This window comes from Thermobia domestica, chromosome 2, assembly GCF_964235325.1.
Source record: "Thermobia domestica chromosome 2, izTheDome1.hap1.1, whole genome shotgun sequence".
NCBI classification, from domain to species: Eukaryota; Metazoa; Arthropoda; class Insecta; order Zygentoma; family Lepismatidae; genus Thermobia; species Thermobia domestica.
In genome coordinates this window covers 245,141,484-245,162,931 of record NC_137455.1, presented here as the reverse complement: position 1 = coordinate 245,162,931, position 21,448 = coordinate 245,141,484, and the positions used below count along the sequence as shown (strand labels likewise).

The window sequence follows — 21,448 nt, the reverse complement described above, 5'->3', positions numbered from 1 at the left end:
TTCTCTTAAATTCAACGTTCGGTCCTTGCATTCAAGTGCAGGGTAGGGTAAGGAAGATTAGAGTAGCGTGCGGTGGAATAGGATAGAGCCGTGTGTGTTAGATTACGTTGGCTGAATGTTGAACTATTATTTTCAAATGCAGTTAGGGTAAATTAGGTTAGGCTACTTTGGATCAATATTTAGCCATTATTTTCAAAGGTAGGGTAAAATAGGTTACATTAGGTCTTACGTTAGCTTATCTTACATTCAAATTTTGCAATTATTTTCAAATGTAGGTAGAGTACGTTAGTTTAGGTTACGTTAGCTGCGCTACATCATGAAACTTTAGTTACATCAGCAAGAAATCCCCTCCACTACTCAGTTCTGTCAACATATTAAAACTCAAAATCTCTCTTAAGTTTAAATTCACTAAATATAATCTTACCTTGTTCGCAAAACAATCATTAATCATTAGTTTGAGACTATCTGCAACTACTTCTCCATCTTCCCTAACGTAGTAAATCAACAAATATGCCACTGGAGACATTAAAGGAGATATCCATACATTAAGAGAAAATTTATCACTCAGTTCGTAACATGATTTAGAACTATTTAGAGAAGGTTCACATTGGGTATTTTCAGTGTGTTTGCTGTTAGTTTCTGTCAGTTCTATCAAAACGTGGCCAATCTTCTGAATATCTCCTCTGCTTTTCACCTTGAAATAATAACGACATTAAATAGGCATGTAGTGAAAATAGTAAGTTTGCAAATTCAACAATATAAAGGATGAGCACAAAGTGAACATCAACATAAAATATTTACTATTCCTATGGACAATTACGTCTCAGACAAAGAAAATATTGTTACAATATACTCTTGAAATCATTCTTGAAATACTCAGGGAATTTTTCAAGAATCAGAGCAATTTTTTCACAGCATTTGAGCAAGAGATCCGATATGCACTATGGATACAGTTTACTCTTCAGTAGGGCACGCGTTCTCCGCGCCTCCTTCTGGATTCGCAGGTGCATTTCGCCAGCCCCCCCCTTGGAGTTTCGAAAAAAACTATGCCAATCGTTTGTGCTACGTTTGTGCCGGAATGTACCGCAAAAATTTTCGTTTGTACCACTTCCGGTACGAAGTTATAAGAGTTTTAAAGTGGGGGGGCTGGGGAAACGGCAGACCCCTTACCTTGGAATTTCGAAACAAAAACCTATGCCAATCGTTTGTGCTACGTTTGTGCCGGAATGTACCGCAAAAATTTTCGTTTGTACCACTTCCGGTACGAAGTTATAAGAGTTTTAAAGTGGGGGGGCTGGGGAAACGGCAGCCCCCACCTAGGAATTTCGAAACAAAACCTATGCCAATCGTTTGTGCTACGTTTGTGCCGGAATGTACCGCAAAAATTTTTGTTTGTACCACTTCCGGTACGAACTTATAAGTTTTTTAAAGTAGGGGCTGGAGAAACGGCAGCCTCCAAACTTGAAATTTCGAAACAAAACCTATGGCAATCGTTTGTGCTACGTTTGTGCCGGAATGCACCGCAAAAATTATCGTTTGTACCACTTCCGGTACGAAGCTATAAGGGTTTTCAAGTGGGGGGGCTGGAGAAACGGCAGTCTCCAAACTTGGAATTTCGAAACAAAACCTATGGAAATCGTTTGTGCTACGTTTGTGCCGGAATGTACCGGAAAAATTTTCGTTTGTACCACTTCCGGTACGAAGTTATAAGGGTTTTAAAGTGGGGGGCTGGAGAAACGGCAGCCTCCAAACTTAGAATTTCGAAACAAAACCTATGGCAATCGTTTGTGCTACGTTTGTTCCGGAATGTACCGCAAAAAGTTTCGTTTGTACCACTTCCGGTACGAAGCTATAAGGGTTTTAAAGTGGGGGGGCTGGAGAAACGGCAGCCTCCAAACTTGGAATTTCGAAAAAAAACTATGGCAATCGTTTGTGCTACGTTTGTGCCGGAATATACCGGAAAAATTTTCGTTTGTACTACTTCCGGTACGAAGTTATAAGGGTTTTAAAGTGGGGAGCTGGGGAAACGTCAGCCACCCACCTAGGAATTTCAAAACTAAGCCTATGCCAATCGTTTGTGCCGGAATGTTCCGCAAAAATTTTCGTTTGTACCACTTCCGGTACGAAGTTATAAGGGTTTTGAAGTGGGGGTCTGGGGAAACGGCAGCCACCCACCTAAAAATTTCAAAACAAAACCTATGCCAATCGTTTGTGCTTCGTTTGTGCCGGAATGTACCGCAAAAATTTTCGTTTGTACCACTTCCGGTACGAAGTTATAAGGTTTTGAAGTGCGAGGCTGGGGAAACGACAGCCCCCCCACCTAAAAATTTGAAAACAAAACCTATAGCAATCGTTTGTGCTACGTTTGTGCCGGAATGTACCGCAAAAATTATCGTTTGTACCACTTCCGGTACGAAGTTATAAGGGTTTTAAAGTGGGGGGGGGCTGGGAAAACGGAAGCCTCCAATTTTGGAATTTCGAAACAAAAACTATGCCAATCGTTTGTGCCGGAATGTACCGCAAAAACTTTCGTTTGTACCACTTCCGGTACGAAGTTATAAGAGTTTTAAAGTGGGGGCTGCGAAACGGCAGCCCCCCACCTAGGAATTTCGAAACGAAACCTATGTCAATCGTTTGTGCTACGTTTGTGCCGGAATGTACCGCAAAAACTTTCGTTTGTACCACTTCCGGTACGAAGTTATAAGAGTTTTAAAGTGGGGGCTGCGAAACGGCAGCCCCCCACCTAGGAATTTCGAAACGAAACCTATGCCAATCGTTTGTGCTACGTTTGTGCCGGAATGTACCGCAAAAATTTTCGTTTGTACCACTTCCGGTACGAAGTTATAAGGGTTTCGAAGTGGGGGGCTGGAGAAACGGAAGCCTCAAACCTTGGAATTTCGAAAGAAAAACTATGCCAATCGTTTGTGCTACGTTTGTGCCGGAATGTTCCGGAAAAATTTTCGTTTGTACTACTTCCGGTACGAAGTTATAAGGGTTTTAAAGTGGGGAGCTGGGTGAAACGGCAGCCCGCCACCTAGGAATTTCAAAACAAAACCTATTGCAATCGTTTGTGCTACGTTTGTGTCGGAATGTATCGCAAACATTTTTGTTTGTATCACTTCCAGTACAAAAGTATGACAGTTTTAACTAGGGGGCTGCCGTTTCCAGAACCCCCAACCTTGGAATTTCGAGATAAGACTATGTCAATCGTTTGTGGTACGTTTTTACCGGAATGTACCGCAGAAAATTTACGTGCCTGAAGTTGGCCCCCCACCTCCCCCAAATTACATCAAACGTTGCACATCGTTAATGCATCATTAGTGCATTTAGAACTAACGTTAGTGCTATCAGCGTTTACGAGATATTGAAGATTTTGGTGAGGAACCAACTTCATATGAAGTTCGCCCCCCACCCATCTTTATGCAGACAGATTTTCACTAAACTTAGCGCATCGTTAGTGCATCGTTAGTGCACTTAAACACACTAAGCACTACCGTAAGTGCTACCATATTTTGGGATTATTCAAGATTTTCGGTGGGGAGGCCAACTTCAGAAATATCAAATTCTATACAAATAGAGGTAGAAACATGTGGTTGACAGTAATCGTTAGTGCATCGTTAGTGCACTTAAACACACTAAGCACTACCGTAAGTGCTACCATATTTTGGGATTATTCAAGATTTTCGGTTGGGGGGCCAACTTCAGAAATATCAAATTCTATACAAATAGAGGTAGAAACATGGGGTTGACGGTAATCGTTAGTGCATCGTTAGTTCACTTAAAAGCACTAAGCACTAACGTTAGTGTTACCACATTTTGAGATTTATTCAAAATTTTTGGTGGGGGCCAACTTCAGAAATATCAAATTCCATACAAAGTGTCAGTATTTTCAGGAATCAGTAACGAATGCACTAATTACTTTGTTAGTGCTTGAAGAGGGCACAAATTCACGCTGACCACCAAAGATATTTTACTTCTAGCAACTACACTAATTAAGCACTAACGTTAGGGGTTGGTGCACGAAGAAGCACTAACGATGCACTAAGGATTGTACTGGAAATGATCATTAGTGCTTTTTAATTTGGCAGAAATTGGACACAGTGAAAAACTCCCCTTAAATTTCTTATGTGAGTTTCCTGAGATGTAACTGGCCATAACTACACTAATAGTGAAGCACTAATGAAAACGGCTGTAATTTTTTCGTTATTGGTTGAAGTGGGGCGCCAAGTTTATGAAAGCTTCCAAAGGTGTTTTTTACTTGTAGGACCTACATTAATGAAGAACTAACGTTAGGTGTTAATGCACTAAGAAGCACTAACGATTTCAGTAGAAGAGGTCATTAGTGCTTTTGATTTTGGCGGAAATTTGACGCAATGAAAAATTCCACAGAAATCTCTTATGGGATTTTTGTGGCATATAATTGGCCATATCTACATCAATAGTTAAGCATTAACGGAACTATGAGTGTTTTGCAGAAGCGCTAACGATACATTAACGAATGGACTTATTTTTCGTTACTGCTTGAAGTGGGAACCAAGTTCACGCTGGCCCGCAAAGGTTTCTTACTTGTAGCACCTACACTAATGAAGCACGAAACTTAGGTGTTTGTGCACTAGGAAGCACTAATGTTACAAGGAAAGAAAACTCGAAATTATCGTGAACTTAGTCCCCACTACAAGCACTAACGAAAAAATTAGTTTTATACGTTAGTGCATTGTTAGTACTTCTAGAAGATACAAGTAGTTTCGTTAGTGTTTCACCATTAGTGTAGAAATGGCCAATTATAAGTCTCAAAACTCCCATAAGAAACACATGGGGAATTATTCATTGTATCAAATTCCCATCGCATTCAAAAGCACTAATTACCTCTGTTAGTGCAATTGTTAGTGCATCGTAATTGCTTCTTAGAGCACAAACACCTAAAGTTAGTGCTTCATTAGTGTAGGTGTTACAAGTAAAAAAAAACTATGGGGAAGTCAGCGTGAATTTCGCACCGACTCTTTAAGCACTAACGGAAAAAAAGTCCAATTCGTTAGTGCTTCTATAAAGCACTACAATTTCGTTAGTGCTTCACTATTAGTGTAGTTATGGCCAATTACATATCACGAGACTCACAAGAAATTTAGGCAAATTTTTCATTGAATCAAATTTCCGCCAAATTCAAAATCACTAATGATCTCTTCTAGAGCGATCGTTAGTGCATTGTTAGTGCTTCTTAGCGCATCTACACCTAAGGTTAGTGCTTCATTAGTAAATGTGCTATAATTAAAATACCTTGTGCCTTTTGAGGCCAGAGTGAACTTAGCGCCCCCACTTCAAGCACTAACTAAAAACTTAGTGCCATTCGTTAGTGCATTGGTAGTGCTTCTGGAAAACACTAACAATTTAGTTAGAACTTCAATATTAGTTTAGTTATGGCCAATTACATGTAACGAAACACATAATAAATTTATGGGAAATTTTTCATTGCATCAAATTTCCGTCAAATTCAAGAGTACTAATGATCTATTCTAGTGCAATCGTTAGTGCTTCTAGAAAACACTAACAGTTTCGTTTGTCCTTCAATATTAGTGTAGTTATGGACAATTACATGTCACTAAACTCCTATAAGACATTTATTGGGAATTTTAACCGCATCAAATTTCCGCCATATTCAAAAGCACTAATGATATCTTCTAGTGCAATTGTTAGTGGTTCTTAGTGCACCAAACCCTAACGTTAGTACTTCATTAGTGTAGGTGCTACAGGTACAATATCTTTGGAGGGCACGGTGAACTTGCGTCAATTTAACAAAATATTAATGCCATTCATTAGTGTATCGTTAGTGCTTCTAGAAAGCACTAAACGTTTGTATGGAATTTGATATTTCTGAAGTTGGCCCCACCAAAAATCTTGAATAAATCCCAAAATATGGTAATGCTAATCTTAATGCTTAGTGCATTTAAGTGCACTAACGATGCAATAACGATTGTCTTTAACTGCATGTTTCTACATCTATTTGTATAGAATTTGATATTTCTGAAGTTGATCCCCATCTAAAATCTTGAATAAATCCCAAAATATTGTAGCACTAACGTTAGTGTTTAGTATTTTAAGTGCACTAACGATGCACTAATTATTGCCGTTAACTCTATGTTCCTATCTCTATTTGTATAGAAATTTGAAGTTACTGAAGTTGCCAATCCCACCGAAAATCTTGAATGAATTCCAAAATATGGTAGCACCAACGATAGTGCTTAGTACGTTTAAGTGCACTAACGATGCAGTAACGTTTGCCATTAACCCCATGTTACATTCCTATTTGTATAGAATTTGATATTTCTGAAGTTGACCACTCCACCAAATTTTTTGAATAAATCTCAAAATAAAGTAGCACTAACGTTAGTGCTTAGTGCGTTTAGGTGCACTAATGATGCACTAATGATTGCCGTTAACACTATGTTTCTACCTTTATTTGTATAGAATTTGATATTTCTGAAGTTGGCCCCCACCAAAAATCTTGAATAAACCCCAAAATATGATAGCACTAACGTTAGTGCTTAGTGCTTTTAAGTGCACTAACGATTGCCGTTAACTCAATGTTTCTATCTCTATTTGTATAGAATTTGATGTTTCTGAAGTTTGCCCCCACTTTAAAACTATTATAACTTCGTACCGGAAGTGGTACAAACGAAAATTTTTGCGGTACATTCCGGCACAAACATAGCACAAACGATTGGCATAGGTTTTGTTTAGAAATTCCAAGTAGGGAGGCTGCCGTTTCTCCAGCCCCCCCCCCACTTTAAAACCCTTATAACTTCGTACCGGAAGTGGTACAAACGAAAATTTTTCGGGTACATTCCGGCACAAACGTAGCAGAAACGATTGGCATAGGTTCTGTTTCGAAATTCCAAGTTTGGAGGCTGCCGTTTCTCCAGCCCCCCACTTTAAAACCCTTATAACTTCGTACCGGAAGTGGTACAAACGAAAATTTTTGCGGTACATTCCGGCATAAACTTAGCACAAACGATTGCCATAGGTTTTGTTTCGAAATTCCAAGTTTGGAGGCTGCCGTTTCTCCAGCCCCCCACTTTAAAACCCTTATAACTTCGTACCGGAAGTGGTACAAGCAAAAGTTTTTGCGGTACATTCCGGCACAAACGTAGCACAAAAGATTGGCATAGGTTTTGTTTTGAAATTTTTAGGAGGGGGCCTGCCGTTTCCCCAGCCCCCACTTCAAAACCCTTATAACTTCGTACCGGAAGTGGTAGAAACGAAAATGTTTGCGGTACATTCTAGCACAAACGTAGCACAAACGATTGCCATAGGTTTTGTTTTGAAATTTTTAGGAGGGGTGCTGCCGTTTCTCCAGCCCCCCACTTCAAAACCCTTATAACTTCGTACCGGAAGTGGTAGAAACGAAAATGTTTGTGGTACATTCTAGCACAAACGTAGCACAAACGATTGCCATAGGTTTTGTTTTGAAATTTTTAGGAGGGGGGCTGCCGTTTCCCCAGCCCCCCCACTTCAAAACCCTTATAACTTCGTACCGGAAGTGGTACATACGAAAATTTTTGCGGAACGTTCCGGCACAAATGTAGCACAAACGATTGGCATAAGTTTTGTTTAGAAATTCCTAGGTGAGAGGCTGCCGTGTCCCAGCCCCCCACTTCAAAACTCTTATAATTTCGTACTGGAAGTGGTACAAACGAAAATTTTTGCGGTATATTCCGGCACAAACGTAGCACAAACGATTGCCATAGGTTTTGTTTTGAAATTTTTAGGAGGGAGCTGCCGTTTCCCCCGCTCCCACATCAAAACCCTTATAACTTCGTACCGGGAGTGGTACAAACGAAAATTTTTTCGGTACATTCCGGCACAAACGTAGCACAAACGATTGCCATAGGTTTTGTTTCGAAATTTCAATTTAGGGGTTTCCGTTTCTCCAGCGCCGCACTTTAAAACCCTTATAACTTCGTACCGGAAGTGGTACAAACGAAAATTTTTGCGGTACATTCAGGCACATGCCTAGCACTAACGATTGACATAAGTTTTGTTTTGAAATTCCTAGATGAGAGGCTGCCGTGTCCCAGCCCCCCACTTCAAAACTTATAATTTCGTACCGGATGTGGTACAAACGAAAATTTTTGCGGAACATTCCGGCACAAACGTAGCACAAACGATTGGCATAGGTTTAGTTTTGAAATTCCTAGGTGGCGGTCTGCCGTTTCCCCAGCTCCCCACATTAAAACTTTTATAACTTCGTACCGGAAGTGGTACAAACGAAAATTTTTCCGGTACATTCCGGCACAAACGTAGCACAAATGATTGGCATAGGTTTTGTTTCGAAATTTCACTTTAGGGGTTTCCGTTTCTCCAGCCCCCCACTTTAAAACCCTTATAACTTCGTACCGGAAGTGGTACATACGAAAATTTTTGCGGAACATTCCGGCACAAACGTAGCACAAACGATTGGCATAGGTTTAGTTTTGAAATTCCTAGGTTGCGGGCTGCCGTTTCCCCAGCTCCCCACTTTAAAACTTTTATAACTTCGTACCGGAAGTGGTACAAACGAAAATTTTTCGGTACATTCCGGCACAAACGTAGCTCAAACGATTGCCATAGGTTTTGTTTCGAAATTCCAAGTTTGGAGGCTGCCGTTTCTCCAGCCTTCCACTTTAAAACCCTTATAACTTCGTACCGGAAGTGGTACAAACGAAAATTTTTGCGGTACATTCCGGCAGAAACGTAGCACAAACGTTTGGCATAGGTTTAGTTTTGAAATTCCTAGGTGGCGGACTGCCGTTTCCCCAGCTCCCCACTTTAAAACCCTTATAACTTCGTACCGGAAGTAGTACAAACGAAAAGTTTTGCGGTACATTCCGGCACAAACGTAGCAGAAACGATTGGCATAGGTTTAGTTTTGAAATTTTTAGGAGGGGGCCTGCCGTTTCCCCAGCCCCCCACTTCAAAACCCTTATAACTTCGTACCGGAAGTGGTACAAACGAAAATGTTTGCGGTACATTCCGGCACAAACGTAGCACAAACGATTGCCATAGGTTTTGTTTTGAAATTCCTAGGTGAGGGGCTGCCGTTTCTCCAGCTCCCCACTTCAAAACCCTTATAACTTCGTACCGGAAGTGGTACAGACGAAAATGTTTGCGGTACATTCTGGCACAAACGTAGCACAAACGATTGCCATAGGTTTTGTTTTGAAATTTTTAGGAGGGGGGCTGCCGTTTCCCCAGCCCCCTACTTCAAAACCCTTATAAATTCGTACCGGAAGTGGTACAAACGAAAATTTTTGCGGTACATTCCGGCACAAACGATTGGCATAGGTTTCGTTTCGAAATTCCTAGGTGGGGGGCTGCCGTTTCGCAGCCCCCACTTTAAAACTCTTATAACTTCGTACCGGAAGTGGCACAAACGAAAGTTTTTGCGGTACATTCCGGCACAAACGATTGGCATAGTTTTTGTTTCGAAATTCCAAAATTGGAGGCTTCCGTTTTCCCAGCCCCCCCCCACTTTAAAACCCTTATAACTTCGTACCGGAAGTGGTACAAACGATAATTTTTGCGGTACATTCCGGCACAAACGTAGCACAAACGATTGCTATAGGTTTTGTTTTGAAATTCCTAGATGAGAGGCTGCCGTGTCCCAGCCCCCCACTTCAAAACTCTTATAATTTCGTACCGGATGTGGTACAAAGGAAACTTTTTGCGGTACATTCCGGCACAAACGTAGCACAAACGATTGGCATAGTTTTTCTTTCGAAATTCCAAGTTTGGAGGCTGCCGTTTCTCCAGCCCCCCCACTTTAAAACCCTTATAACTTTGTACCGGAAGTGGTACAAACGAAAATTTTTGCGGTACATTCCGGCACAAACGTAGCACAAACGATTTCCATAGGTTTTGTTTTGAAATTCCTAGATGAGAGGCTGCCGTGTCCCAGCCCCCCACTTCAAAACTCTTTATAATTTCGTACCAGATGTGGTACAAACGAAAATTTTTGCGGAACATTCCGGCACAAACGTAGCACAAACGATTGGCATAGGTTTTGCTTCGAAATTCCTAGGTGGGGGGTGCCGTTTCTCCAGCCCCCCCATTTTAAAACCCTTATAACTTCGTACCGGAAGTGGTACAAACGAAAATTTTTGCGGTACATTCCGGCACAAACGTAGCACAAACGATTGCCATAGGTTTTGTTTTGAAATTTTTAGGAGGGGGGCTGCCGTTTCCCCAGCCCCCACATCAAAACCCTTATAACTTCGTACCGGGAGTGGTACAAACGAAAATTTTTGCGGTACATTCCGGCACAAACGTAGCACAAACGATTGGCATAGGTTTTGTTTCGAAATTTCACTTTAGGGGTTTTCGTTTCTCCAGCCCCCCACTTTAAAACCGTTATAACTTCGTACCGGAAGTGGTACAAACTAAAATGTTTGTTGTACATTCTGGCACAAACGATTGCCATAGGTTTTGTTTCGAAATTCCAAGTTTGGAGGCTGCCGTTTCTCCAGCCTCCCCACTTTAAAACCCTTATAACTTCGTACCGGAAGTGGTACAAACGAAAATTTTTGCGGTACATTCCGGCACAAACGTAGCACAAACGATTGGCATAGGTTTTGTTTCGAAATTCCTAGGTAGGAGGCTGCCGTTTCCCCAGCCCTCCCACTTCAAAACTCTTATTACTTCGTACCGGAAGTGGTACAAACAAAAATTTTTGCGGTACATTCCGGCACAAACGTAGCACAAACGATTGGCATAGATTTCGTTTCGAAATTCCAAGGTGGTGGGGCTGCCGTTTCTCCAGCCCCTTCCCCACTTTAAAACTATTATAACTTCGTACCGGAGGTGGTACAAACGAAAATTTTTGCGGTGCATTCCGGCACAAATGTAACACAAACGATTGGCATAATTTTTTTTTCGAAACTCCAAGGTGGGGGGGCTTGCGAAATGCACCTTGGATTCGCCACTGACTAGAGTAAAACATGAATTATAAAATGCGCAAGAAAACAAACATCAAGGAAAATTAAGAACGAACTGGGAGATTACTTGGTGGAAGAAGTTTAGGAACTATGTTACTTACGGAGCAAAATAACAAATAGGTGTAGATAAAGGTAAAATAACAAGTAGTGAAAGCAAAGAAGGCATTCGAAGAAAAGCAACAAATTCTAACCGAAATTTCAACATAAAACTCAAGAAAAGGGTTGCGTATTGTTTGTGATGTTTTATGGATAATGAGGCATGGATTCTAGGAGAACTAAAACGTACAATGGAAATCTTCGAAATGTGGTGCTATAGAAAGATATTGGAAGTTAGATAAGTGGATAAGCCATCAAATGAAAGAGTATTGGAAATAGTAGGAGAAAAGCGAAGTATTATCAACAATTTTTCAAAGAAGAAATAGAATGATTGGACTATTGATATATGATATATGAGGATTCACCCTATTAACTATGGCGGCACAAGATGAATAATAGAATAAAGCTGAAATTGAAATACCCGGATCATATAATACAAGATGTAGGGGAAAAAAACTACTCGGAAATTATAAGTCTGCCTCAGGATAGGGAAGGCTGAAAAGCTCCGTGAAATCAATCCATAGATTGTTGACCTGATTGTCAAAACAATAATCTTGTACAAAAATATACAAAATATCTTCTTGATTAGTTGCAGAATAGATGCAAAGTTGTTTCAAACCTTGACGAAAGCTTAATTAAAACTTTCCAAATACCGTAGTGTACCTAAGTTAAAACTAGGAAAAAAAAGCTTTAAAATATAAACTTAGTATGTGTAAAACGTCCATTTCAAGCTTAGCACGAAATTTGTAGTCATTTTCTTTATATTTCAGATTTGAAATTATATAGTACATTTACTTCCTAATATTGCACTTACGGTGTAATAAACTGTTATATTTTTAGTCTTGTCCGACGTGTAGTGAACATCAAATCTCTTATATGTGTTGCATTCTAAAATCTCATCTTCCGTTGGCTGAATTTGGATATAGCTCCCGGACGGTGAATACCACGCTTCTGCATCAAAAAAGGCTTTTGGTTGGTACATAATACTCCTCCATGACTTCCTATCATACTTTGTTGGATATGCAACAGCAGATGCCTATGGAAAAATGCGAATATGGTTCTAATTAGTTTGATATTTGGGATGAAATAGTAGAAATAAAATTAAAGACGTATAGTCAGCTACAACTTTTGTGACAAATATTTTGGATTGATTGCGCAATATTCAAACGGTGTATATACATATTTCATACCTACGCGTAGTAAACTGATATATGAAATACTACTTTTAGAAATATATTATCAAGTTCGATTTAGGACGTAACAGTATCTCCCAAATATAGATAAAGCTATAAAGATAAAGCCTATGTTGAGCTGAGCGAAGCGAAGCTCTTATACTCGGGTTAGCCGTTTGGTTGTCCGCGAACTCCTCCTAGACCGTTTGGGCATTTCTCAACCAAACTTAGCACGCTGATAGAGTATGTCGTGCTGAGTGACAACATAGGTCGAAATCAAAAATCCGATGTACCATCGAGGAATAATCACCGAAAAACGCTTACTCCTAGACCGTTTGGCCGATCTCAACCAAACTTAGCACGCTGATAGAGTATGTCGTGCTGAGTGAGAACATAGGTCGAAATCAAAAATCCGATGTACCACCGAGGAATAATCACCGAAAAACGCTTGCATAGACTTAACATGGGGAAAAAGTCATGATTACGTAGTTTAAGCTCGCTCAGCTCATTTCATTGCAATTGGGTATATCCATTGCATTCCTAGTTTATATAGTTTCCTCTTTTTAATCCTGGATATGTCATGCATTTCTGTTGTTCTAATTTAGCGGTCATTAATACATAAAACATCATTTGATTTTTTTATGTGCATAGTCTCGTTGTGTCTGTCAAGAATTTTTGAATTTGGGTTTCTCCCATTTTTACATCTCTAAGAGGAAAAAGAAATTTGTTAAGAAAATCAAAACATATTTTTTAGATGTTGAAACTACTTGTTTCAACTATTAGTATTACTAGTGTTAAGTACTTGTGTTACTACTTCGCGTGGCATCGCATAGTAACTTTGCATAGCGACACAATGATATAAAATAGAAAAAAATGAGAAAGATAAATTACACGAACAATTATAAATATTTCCAGCTTCTGAAATCAGTATGATCTCTAAGTTAGATTATTCATTTCGTTTTATATTCGTTGAGGGTTGTGTTACATAATAGTTTGCATGGGAACATTTGCCAACCCATCAGAGAAAGTTAATGTGAATGTCGTATCAAATAATTAAAATTCGAACGAAAAGTATTTAACTGTTGTAATACATTTATCTCAATAGTACAATATTCCACATTAGATACTTTGATAGTATTCCACATCAGCGGAGTAGAAAGTGATGTTTCAGAAATTGACCGCTAGCAAAATCCCCAAAGCTTGGAGAAATTATTGCATATAGAATATGCAAAATTATTAGAAAAAACTAGGAATTCTCTTCAAGATCGTGTCAGTTTCTCGCTGAACAGTACAATAGATTCCAGCACGTGTTTGGAAGATGTGTTAAGATGCTTTAAAGTTTGTGCCCATGTATCTGAACCCCGAGCAACGAGGCACCTCGTTGATCTCCCTTACGGTCTACGTTAATACCTCTAAATCAAGTATTAACGCGATTGCCACCCAGACAGGGGCCAAATCAAAATTTTAATAAAAAGAGATTAGGAAGAAAAGAAAAACAATGTGGAAAATGTGTGCAACAACTAACATTCTTGTGAATAGTCGCGGCGGGAATCTGCATACATCAATCTCTGACCGTCTCATTAGAAGTTTGTTGTGACTCACGTCCCCTATAGAGTAGGAATGGACCATGCCAGCTTCAGATTCACGTCAACGAAAACAAATCGATCTGACTTCATCGAGGGATTTGAGGGAGTCGAGGGAGTAAAAATATTCACTCAAGGGATTAAAAATAATGACTCGAGGGAGTAAACATAATCACTCGAGGGAGTCGAGGAAGTAAAAATATTCACTAGAGGGAGTCGAGGGATTAAAAATATTCATTCACTCTAGGGAGTAAAAATATTCATTCGAGGGAGTAGAATAAGTAATATTCACTCGAAGGAGTCGAGCGAGTAAAAATGTTCACTCGAGGGAGTAAAATATTCACTCTATCGACTCAAGAGAGTACAAATATTCACTAGAGGAGTCAAGGGAGTAAACGATATTCACTCGAGGGACTCAAGAGAGTAAAAATATTCATTCGAGAGAGTTGAGGGAGCAAAAATATTCACTCGAGTGAGTCGAGGGAGTACAAATACTCACTCAAGGGAGTCCAGGGAGTAAAAATATTCCCTCGAGGGAGTAAAATTATTCACTCGAGAGAGTCGATGGAGTAAAAATATTCACTCGAGGGAGTCAAGGGAGTAAAGATATTCACTCGAGGAAGTAAAAATATTGAGTCAGGGAGTCGAGAGAGTAAAAATATTCATTCAAGAGAGACGACGGAACAAAAATATTCACTCAAGGGAACAAAAATTAAGACACTAGAGAGTAAAAAATATTCAAAAATATTCACTCGATGGAATCGAAGGACTAAAAATAATAAATCAAAGGAGTAAAAATATTCACTTGAAAGAGTCGAGGTACTAAAAATACTCACTCCAGGAAGTGAAAATAATGACTGGAGGAAGTCGAAGGAGTAGAGCGAGTAAAAATATTCACTCGAGGGAGTAAAAGTATTAACTCAGGCAGTCGAGGGAGTAGAAATATTCACTCGAGGGACTCAAGAGAGTAAAAATTTCACTCGAGGGAGTCGAGATATTAAAAATATTGATTTGAGGGAGTCGAAAGAGTAAATATATTAGCTCGAGGAAGTAGAGGGAGTAAAAATAATGATTCGAAGAAGTAAAGATATTTACTCCAGGGAGTCTAGAAAGTAAAACTATTGAGTCCGAACGGTCTATACCTCATTTGAAAATATTTGTACGACAAATCCAAATAAATTAGTATAATCTTAATTAAGCTTCATGTAGTTTGAGGACTGTCATGTTCCACCAACGTTAATATGCTTTTGAGAATTCAAAATATACTTTTTCATCCAATAAAGAAAAGTTTACTGCCCTCTTCATTTATAATCATGGTAAGTTTTTATGGCTAAAAATACTAAGTTTTTAAATCATCTTCTAAGCTTTGTCTATTTTCGCCATCTTTAATTCTCAATTCCTCAATTTGTACTAGCACATAATTAGTAACAGTAATCAAGTTATTTCTACGAAGTCTCTAGTATTCTAAACAATTTGCTATTCTCTCGCACAATATGAAATTTATCATTAGAAGAGTCACATGGATAACTTTTGATTTACTTAGTCGTCGAGGTGATATATTTTATGATTATACTCGTACAAATGAATGTGTTTCTTTTGAAAAATCATCATCATCTTGATTTATCAAAATTTCTTCTTCTTTTCGTGCTACATATAATTACATTTATACATTGCTCCCCTTATGGTTTGCATATTTAACACATTTAAGTCGTTTGCGTTGCAAACTATATAGATAATAAAATTAATTTATGTGGAAAAACTGTAATACACAAATCTTGCAAACTTTATTGAAATACACTGGCTTGGTAAAAGTTCGGTTTCTCTGACTACAAGTTTTTCACTGTACACATACAAATCTTATAATTATTAACATGTTTTTATACACTAAAAGGAAATAATTAGTACACATAAACAACAATGAGCATAAACAAATCATGAACGTGAACTATACATAAACAATAATAATGAATATATCTTATGTATTGTATTATTTTGTCGTATACGCCCGTGTAATGTCCGCACATTTCTACCCAATATTTCAACAAAAATTTCAGGTTGCTTACATTAGACGGATCTTCCAGTTAGTAACTTTAAATACAGGTACTCGCACCATGTCTGGAGTAAATGAGAGATGTTTACAAAGGAAAAGAATGCCACAGTTGAATATTGCTATCTGGGAACACAATTTTGAGCTGTTTGCCATACATACATGTGTTTAACAGCAGTTACTTAAGAAAGAAGATTTGATTGTTTAAGGGGACAGAGGGAAATTATTAAGCTAATATCATATCATTATAACGAATGAGTAAACTGATAGATCACATGTGAGAAACTCATTAATCAAAGAAGAACACAGAATCTAAAATGTGGAAATGTTAGGGTAGATATTACATGGATCAATATTTTTCCGTCTTTACTTCCTGAAAATTGAGATGCGGTCATTACACGAGCCCGAACATTACACCGGCGTATACGGTAATTAAATTGATTCGGTGAAAAATTAGTTCTTCTCTGAGAACTTGTTGATTCTAGTTGTAACAAATGTGATATTTTGTCGTTTTGTTTCAGTTATATATTTATATAACAAAAATTGCTTCTTATAACGAGATTATTAAGAAAGGTATTATGTAATTTAATACTTACAAGTTCTTTGTTTCAAATGTTCCGCATCTATAAATTGGTAACAGTCAGTTTATTTGTTATAATAAGATATTTACCATAATGTACATTTCGTAATTGTTTCCATTGACTAGCAAAATACAAAAAAGTACAGTAATTATTTACTCAAGACAGTCTAACAGTTATTTTGTACGAGTGTTTTGAATAAGTAAATGCTTTGTTTAGTAAGTTATTTATATTATGTTTACATAACAAAGCTTCAAGACGATAAAGAATATTCTCGTTTATCAGATTTACTTCAGTAACTTTATGTATCAGAATCACTTTTTTGATCTTGGGTAATGAAATGCAGACATTCCTTCCGATTTTCCTTTTACCATTAATGCTTTTATTGTTTTTGCAGAAGTTCCTCTATATACACATATATTTAATAATTTTTAAACAGTTTTATACATTAAGAAGAAATAATCAGTATAAATAAGCAATCGTGAACATTGACACAATGTGAACTATACATGAACAATAATAATGAATATATATTTTATGTACTGTGTTTTGGATTGAGGGGGTTAGCGCAACAGTGGTCTAACCCACATTTAGAAAAATGAAGAAAAATCAAGTTAAACTTAAAGCATGTGTTTTTTTTGTATACACGACTCCAAAAGTGCATTACCACCTGCATTTCTCGTTTTCCTGCAATAGCAGGCAACCCAAAAAGCTCGGCGGTTGAGTTGGTTCCGAATTCGAAAGGCGTTGGACTAAACCTCAATTTTGTAAAAAATATATCAGTGTGGCAAACTGCAAATAAGAGAATAAAACAAATTGTTAAAAATAACAATTTTATTATCGTGACGCAGTTGGATGAGATCAAAAGTTACAAAATGATCTTGCTTAAGCAGTTCAAACAAGATGAATGGCAAGAAATAGATATCAGAGGAAAGCATTTTATCCTCCCCATCCAAAAAAAGAATCCCATAAAAACGAAAAAGTTACATAATGTAAAGTTTTAATATAAAAACCCCACTCTAAATGGTGAAAGATGACACCCGACAGGCAAGAACAACTGAACCAAAGTCAATGAAATTGTGCACAGATATTGCAGACGTAAAATGAAAATACGGGTTTCACATTTTAATGTAGAAAACGGTTGGGTGGGGCACGGACCCGTCCCAAACTTTGATCACGAAAAATCAAATGTGCGAGTAACAGTATGTCAGATGTATGTAAAGGACATTAAAAATTGCAAAGAAATTTTTGTATGGACAATACACAAACAATAAACGAAAACGTTTTTTTTTACTTTCTGCGGAAAAACGGTTTTAGGGGCCATAAGCTCAAACCAAAAATTTTGAAAGTTGACGCGCGAAAGGCAAAAGGAAGTGAAGCAAAGTGAATGAAATTGTGCACAAATATTGTAGACATAAAATCAGGGAATCCGCGTTTCGTATTTAACTGGAAAAAACGATTGGGTGGGGCACCGGCCCCTCCAAACCTTTGATCATGAAAAACGAAAAGTGCTAGTAAGAGTATGACAGATGTGTGTAAAGGAAATGAAGTATTAAAATGAAACTTCTAATATCGATAATACGCAAAAAATAAAGGAATAGCGGTTTTTCTATGTTCTACGGAAAAACGGCATTAGGGGGCAAAGACTCCCAACAAATAATTTGAAAATTGACTTCCGAAAGGCAAAAAAGGTGAACGGAATTGAATGAAATTCTGCACAGATATTGTATACATAAAATGACGGAATACAAGTTTCGTATTTTCCTACAAAAAAGTTGGGTGGGGCACGGACCCCTCAGAACATTTGATCACGAAATATCAAAAGTGCTAGTTATAGTATGTCAAATTTATGTAAAGATAATGACGAATTGGAACGAAACTTTATGTACGGGCAATACGCAGAAAATAAATGAATAATGTTTATTTTCTGCAGAAAAACAATTTTAAGGGGCAAAAGCTCTCACACAAAATTATGAAAGTTGACGCCGGAAAGGCAAACAAAAGTGAAGCGAAGTGAATGAAATTGTCCACGGACATTGTAAACATAAAATGAGGGAATATGGGTTTGGTATTTTGCTGGAAAAAAGGGTTGGATGCGGCACGGACCCACCCTAACCTTTGATGACGAAATATGAAAAATGCTAGTAACAATATATCAGGTGTGTGTAAAGGACAAGAATTATTGAAACGAAACTTCTTGTATCGATAATACGCAAAAAATAAAGGAACACCGGTTTTTCTATGTTCTGCGGAAAAACGGCATTAGGGAGTAGAGGCTCCCACCCTAAATTTTCAAATTTGACGCCGAAAGGCAAACAGAAGTGAACCGAAGTGAATGAAATTGTCCACGAATATTGTAGATATAAAATGAGGGAAGATGGGTTTGGTATTTTGATGGGAAAAGGGGTTGGATGCGGCACGGAGCCTCCAAACCTTTGATCATGAAATATGAAAAGTGCTAGTAACAGTATGTCAGGTGTGTGTAAAGGACAGGAAGTATTGAAACGAAACTTCTTGTATCGATAATACGCAAAAAATAAGGGAACACCGGTTTTTCTATGCTCTGCGGAAAAACGGCATTAGGGAGTAGAGGCTCCCAAACAATAACTTGAAAATTGATGCCCGAAAAGCACAAAGAAGTGAACCGAATTGAATGAAATTCTGCACAGATATTGTAGACAAAATGAGGTAATACGGGTTTTCCTGGAGAAAAAGTTGGGTGGGGCACGGACCCCTCCAAACCTTTGATCACGAAATATCAAAAGTGCTATTAACTGTTTGTCAGATTTGTGTAAAGGACATGACGAATTGGCACGAAACTTTATGAACGGGGAATACGCAGAAAATAAATGAATAAGGGTTATTTTCTGCAGAGAAACGGTTCTAAGGGGCAAAACCTCTCACCCAAAATTATGAATGTTGACGCCGGAAAGGCAAACAGAAGTGAACCGAAGTGAATAAAATTGTCCACGGATATTGTAGGTATAAAATGAGGGAATATGGGTTTGGTATTTTGCTGTAAAAAAGGGTTGGATGCGGCACGGACCCATCCTAACCTTTGATCACGAAATATGAAAAATGCTAGTAACAGTATATCAGATGTGTGTAAAGGACAAGAATTATTGAAACGAAACTTCTTGTGTCGATAATACGCAGAAAATAAAGAAACACCGGTTTTTCTATGCTCTGCGGAAAAACGGTTTTAGGGGGCAGAAACTCCCACCCTAAATTTTCAAATTTGACGCCGGAAGGCAGAAGTGAACCGAAGTGAATGAAATTGTTCACGAACATTGTAGATATAAAATGAGGGAATATGGGTTTGGTATTTTGCTGGGAAAAGGGGTTGGATGCGGCACGGACCCCCCTAACCTTTGATCACGAAATATGAAAAGTGCTAGTAACAGTATGTCAGGTTTGTGTAAAGGACAGGAAGTATTGAAACGAAACTTCTTGTATCGATAATACGCAAAAAATAAAGGAACACCGGTTTTTCTATGCTCTGCGGAAAAACGGCATTAGGGAGTAGAGGCTCCCAAACAATAACTTGAAAATTGATGCCCGAAAAGCAAAAAGAAGTGAACCGAATTGAATGAAATTCTGCACAGATATTGTAGACAAAATGAGGTAATACGGGTTTTCCTGGAGAAAAAGTTGGGTGGGGCACGAACCCCTCCAAACCTTTGATCACGAAATATCAAAAGTGCTATTAACTGTTTGTCAGATTTGTGTAAAGGACATGACGAATTGGCACGAAACTTTATGAACGGGGAATACGCAGAAAATAAATGAATAAGGGTTATTTTCTGCAGAAAACGGTTTTAAACGGCAAAAGCTCTCACCCAAAATTATGAATGTTGACGCCGGAAAGGCAAACAGAAGTGAACCGAAGTGAATGAAATTGTCCACGGATATTGTAGACAAAATATGAGGGAAAATGGGATTGGTATTTTGCTGGGGAAAAGGGTTGGGTGCGCACGGACCCCCCTAACCTTTGATCACAAAATATGAAAATTGCTAGTAACAGTATGTCAGATGTGTGTAAAGGACATGAAGTGCAACATAACTTTGTGTATGGACAATAGCCAAAAAGTAAACGAATACGGTTTTTTTTATATTCTGCGGGAAAACGGTTTTAGGGGCAGAAGCTTCCACCCTAAATTTTGAAAGTTGACTTCCGAAAGGCAAAAAGAAGCGAACCGAAGTGAATGAAATTGTGCGCAGGTATTGTAGACATAAAATGAGGGAATATGGGTTTCGTATTTTCCTGGAGAAAACGGTTGGGTAGGGCACTGACCCCTCAAAACCTTTGATCACGAAATATCAAAACAGCTACTAACATTATGTCAGATGTGTATAAAGGACATGAAGATTTGCGACGAAGTTTTTTGTATGAACAATAGGCAAAACGTAAACGAATACATTTTTTATTTTCAAGGGAAAAATTGTTTTTGGGTCACAATCCCTCGTCCTAAATTTTGGAATTTGACCCCAAAAGGCAAGAAGAATTTGACCGAAGTGAATGATATGTGCATTAATATTCTAGAATTAAGATGAGGGAATACATGTTGCGTATTTTCTTGAAAGGAAAAAACTATTGAGTGAACCGAGGCGTTGAGTGGCGGTATCAGTGGACCGAACCGAATGAAATTGTATGTAGATATTGGATATATAAAATATGGCCTTCCGTGTTTCACAAGTGTCGTGTCTCCATCCGATTTCTGCAATTTTGGCAGATCAAGTAACAGCAAGTGCAAACAGTATAGCGTATTTTATAGTATTTCAGGAGGCACCTTTAATCCTTGCAATGTTTTTCCGCATAAACAAAAACACGTGTCGATTTATTTCCGTATTGCTGTTGATCTGTCAAATTTGAAGCAATCCGTATAGGGACACTTGAGAAACACGATAGAACTTATTTTACATCTGGTTTATATAATATCTACACACAAGTTTGATTTCCTTGGGTCAACTTCTTCCTTCGCTATTATGGTAGTATTTTCCTTTT

General features: G+C 38.2%; 1 protein-coding gene across 2 annotated transcripts in view; it reads right to left on the bottom strand.

The window, feature by feature from the left end:
- LOC145678425 (alpha-1-inhibitor 3-like) overlaps positions 1–21,448 on the bottom strand; it is a 2,648,409-nt gene that overhangs the window by 1,486,344 nt on the left and 1,140,617 nt on the right. For both annotated transcript variants that reach the window (XM_081748543.1, XM_081748544.1), the window contains exons 9-10: positions 11,878–12,099; positions 425–694 (exon numbers count right to left, since the gene is read on the bottom strand). In XM_081748543.1, the coding sequence (XP_081604669.1) occupies positions 425–694; positions 11,878–12,099 (492 nt within the window). The remainder of the gene's footprint in view (positions 1–424; positions 695–11,877; positions 12,100–21,448) is intronic.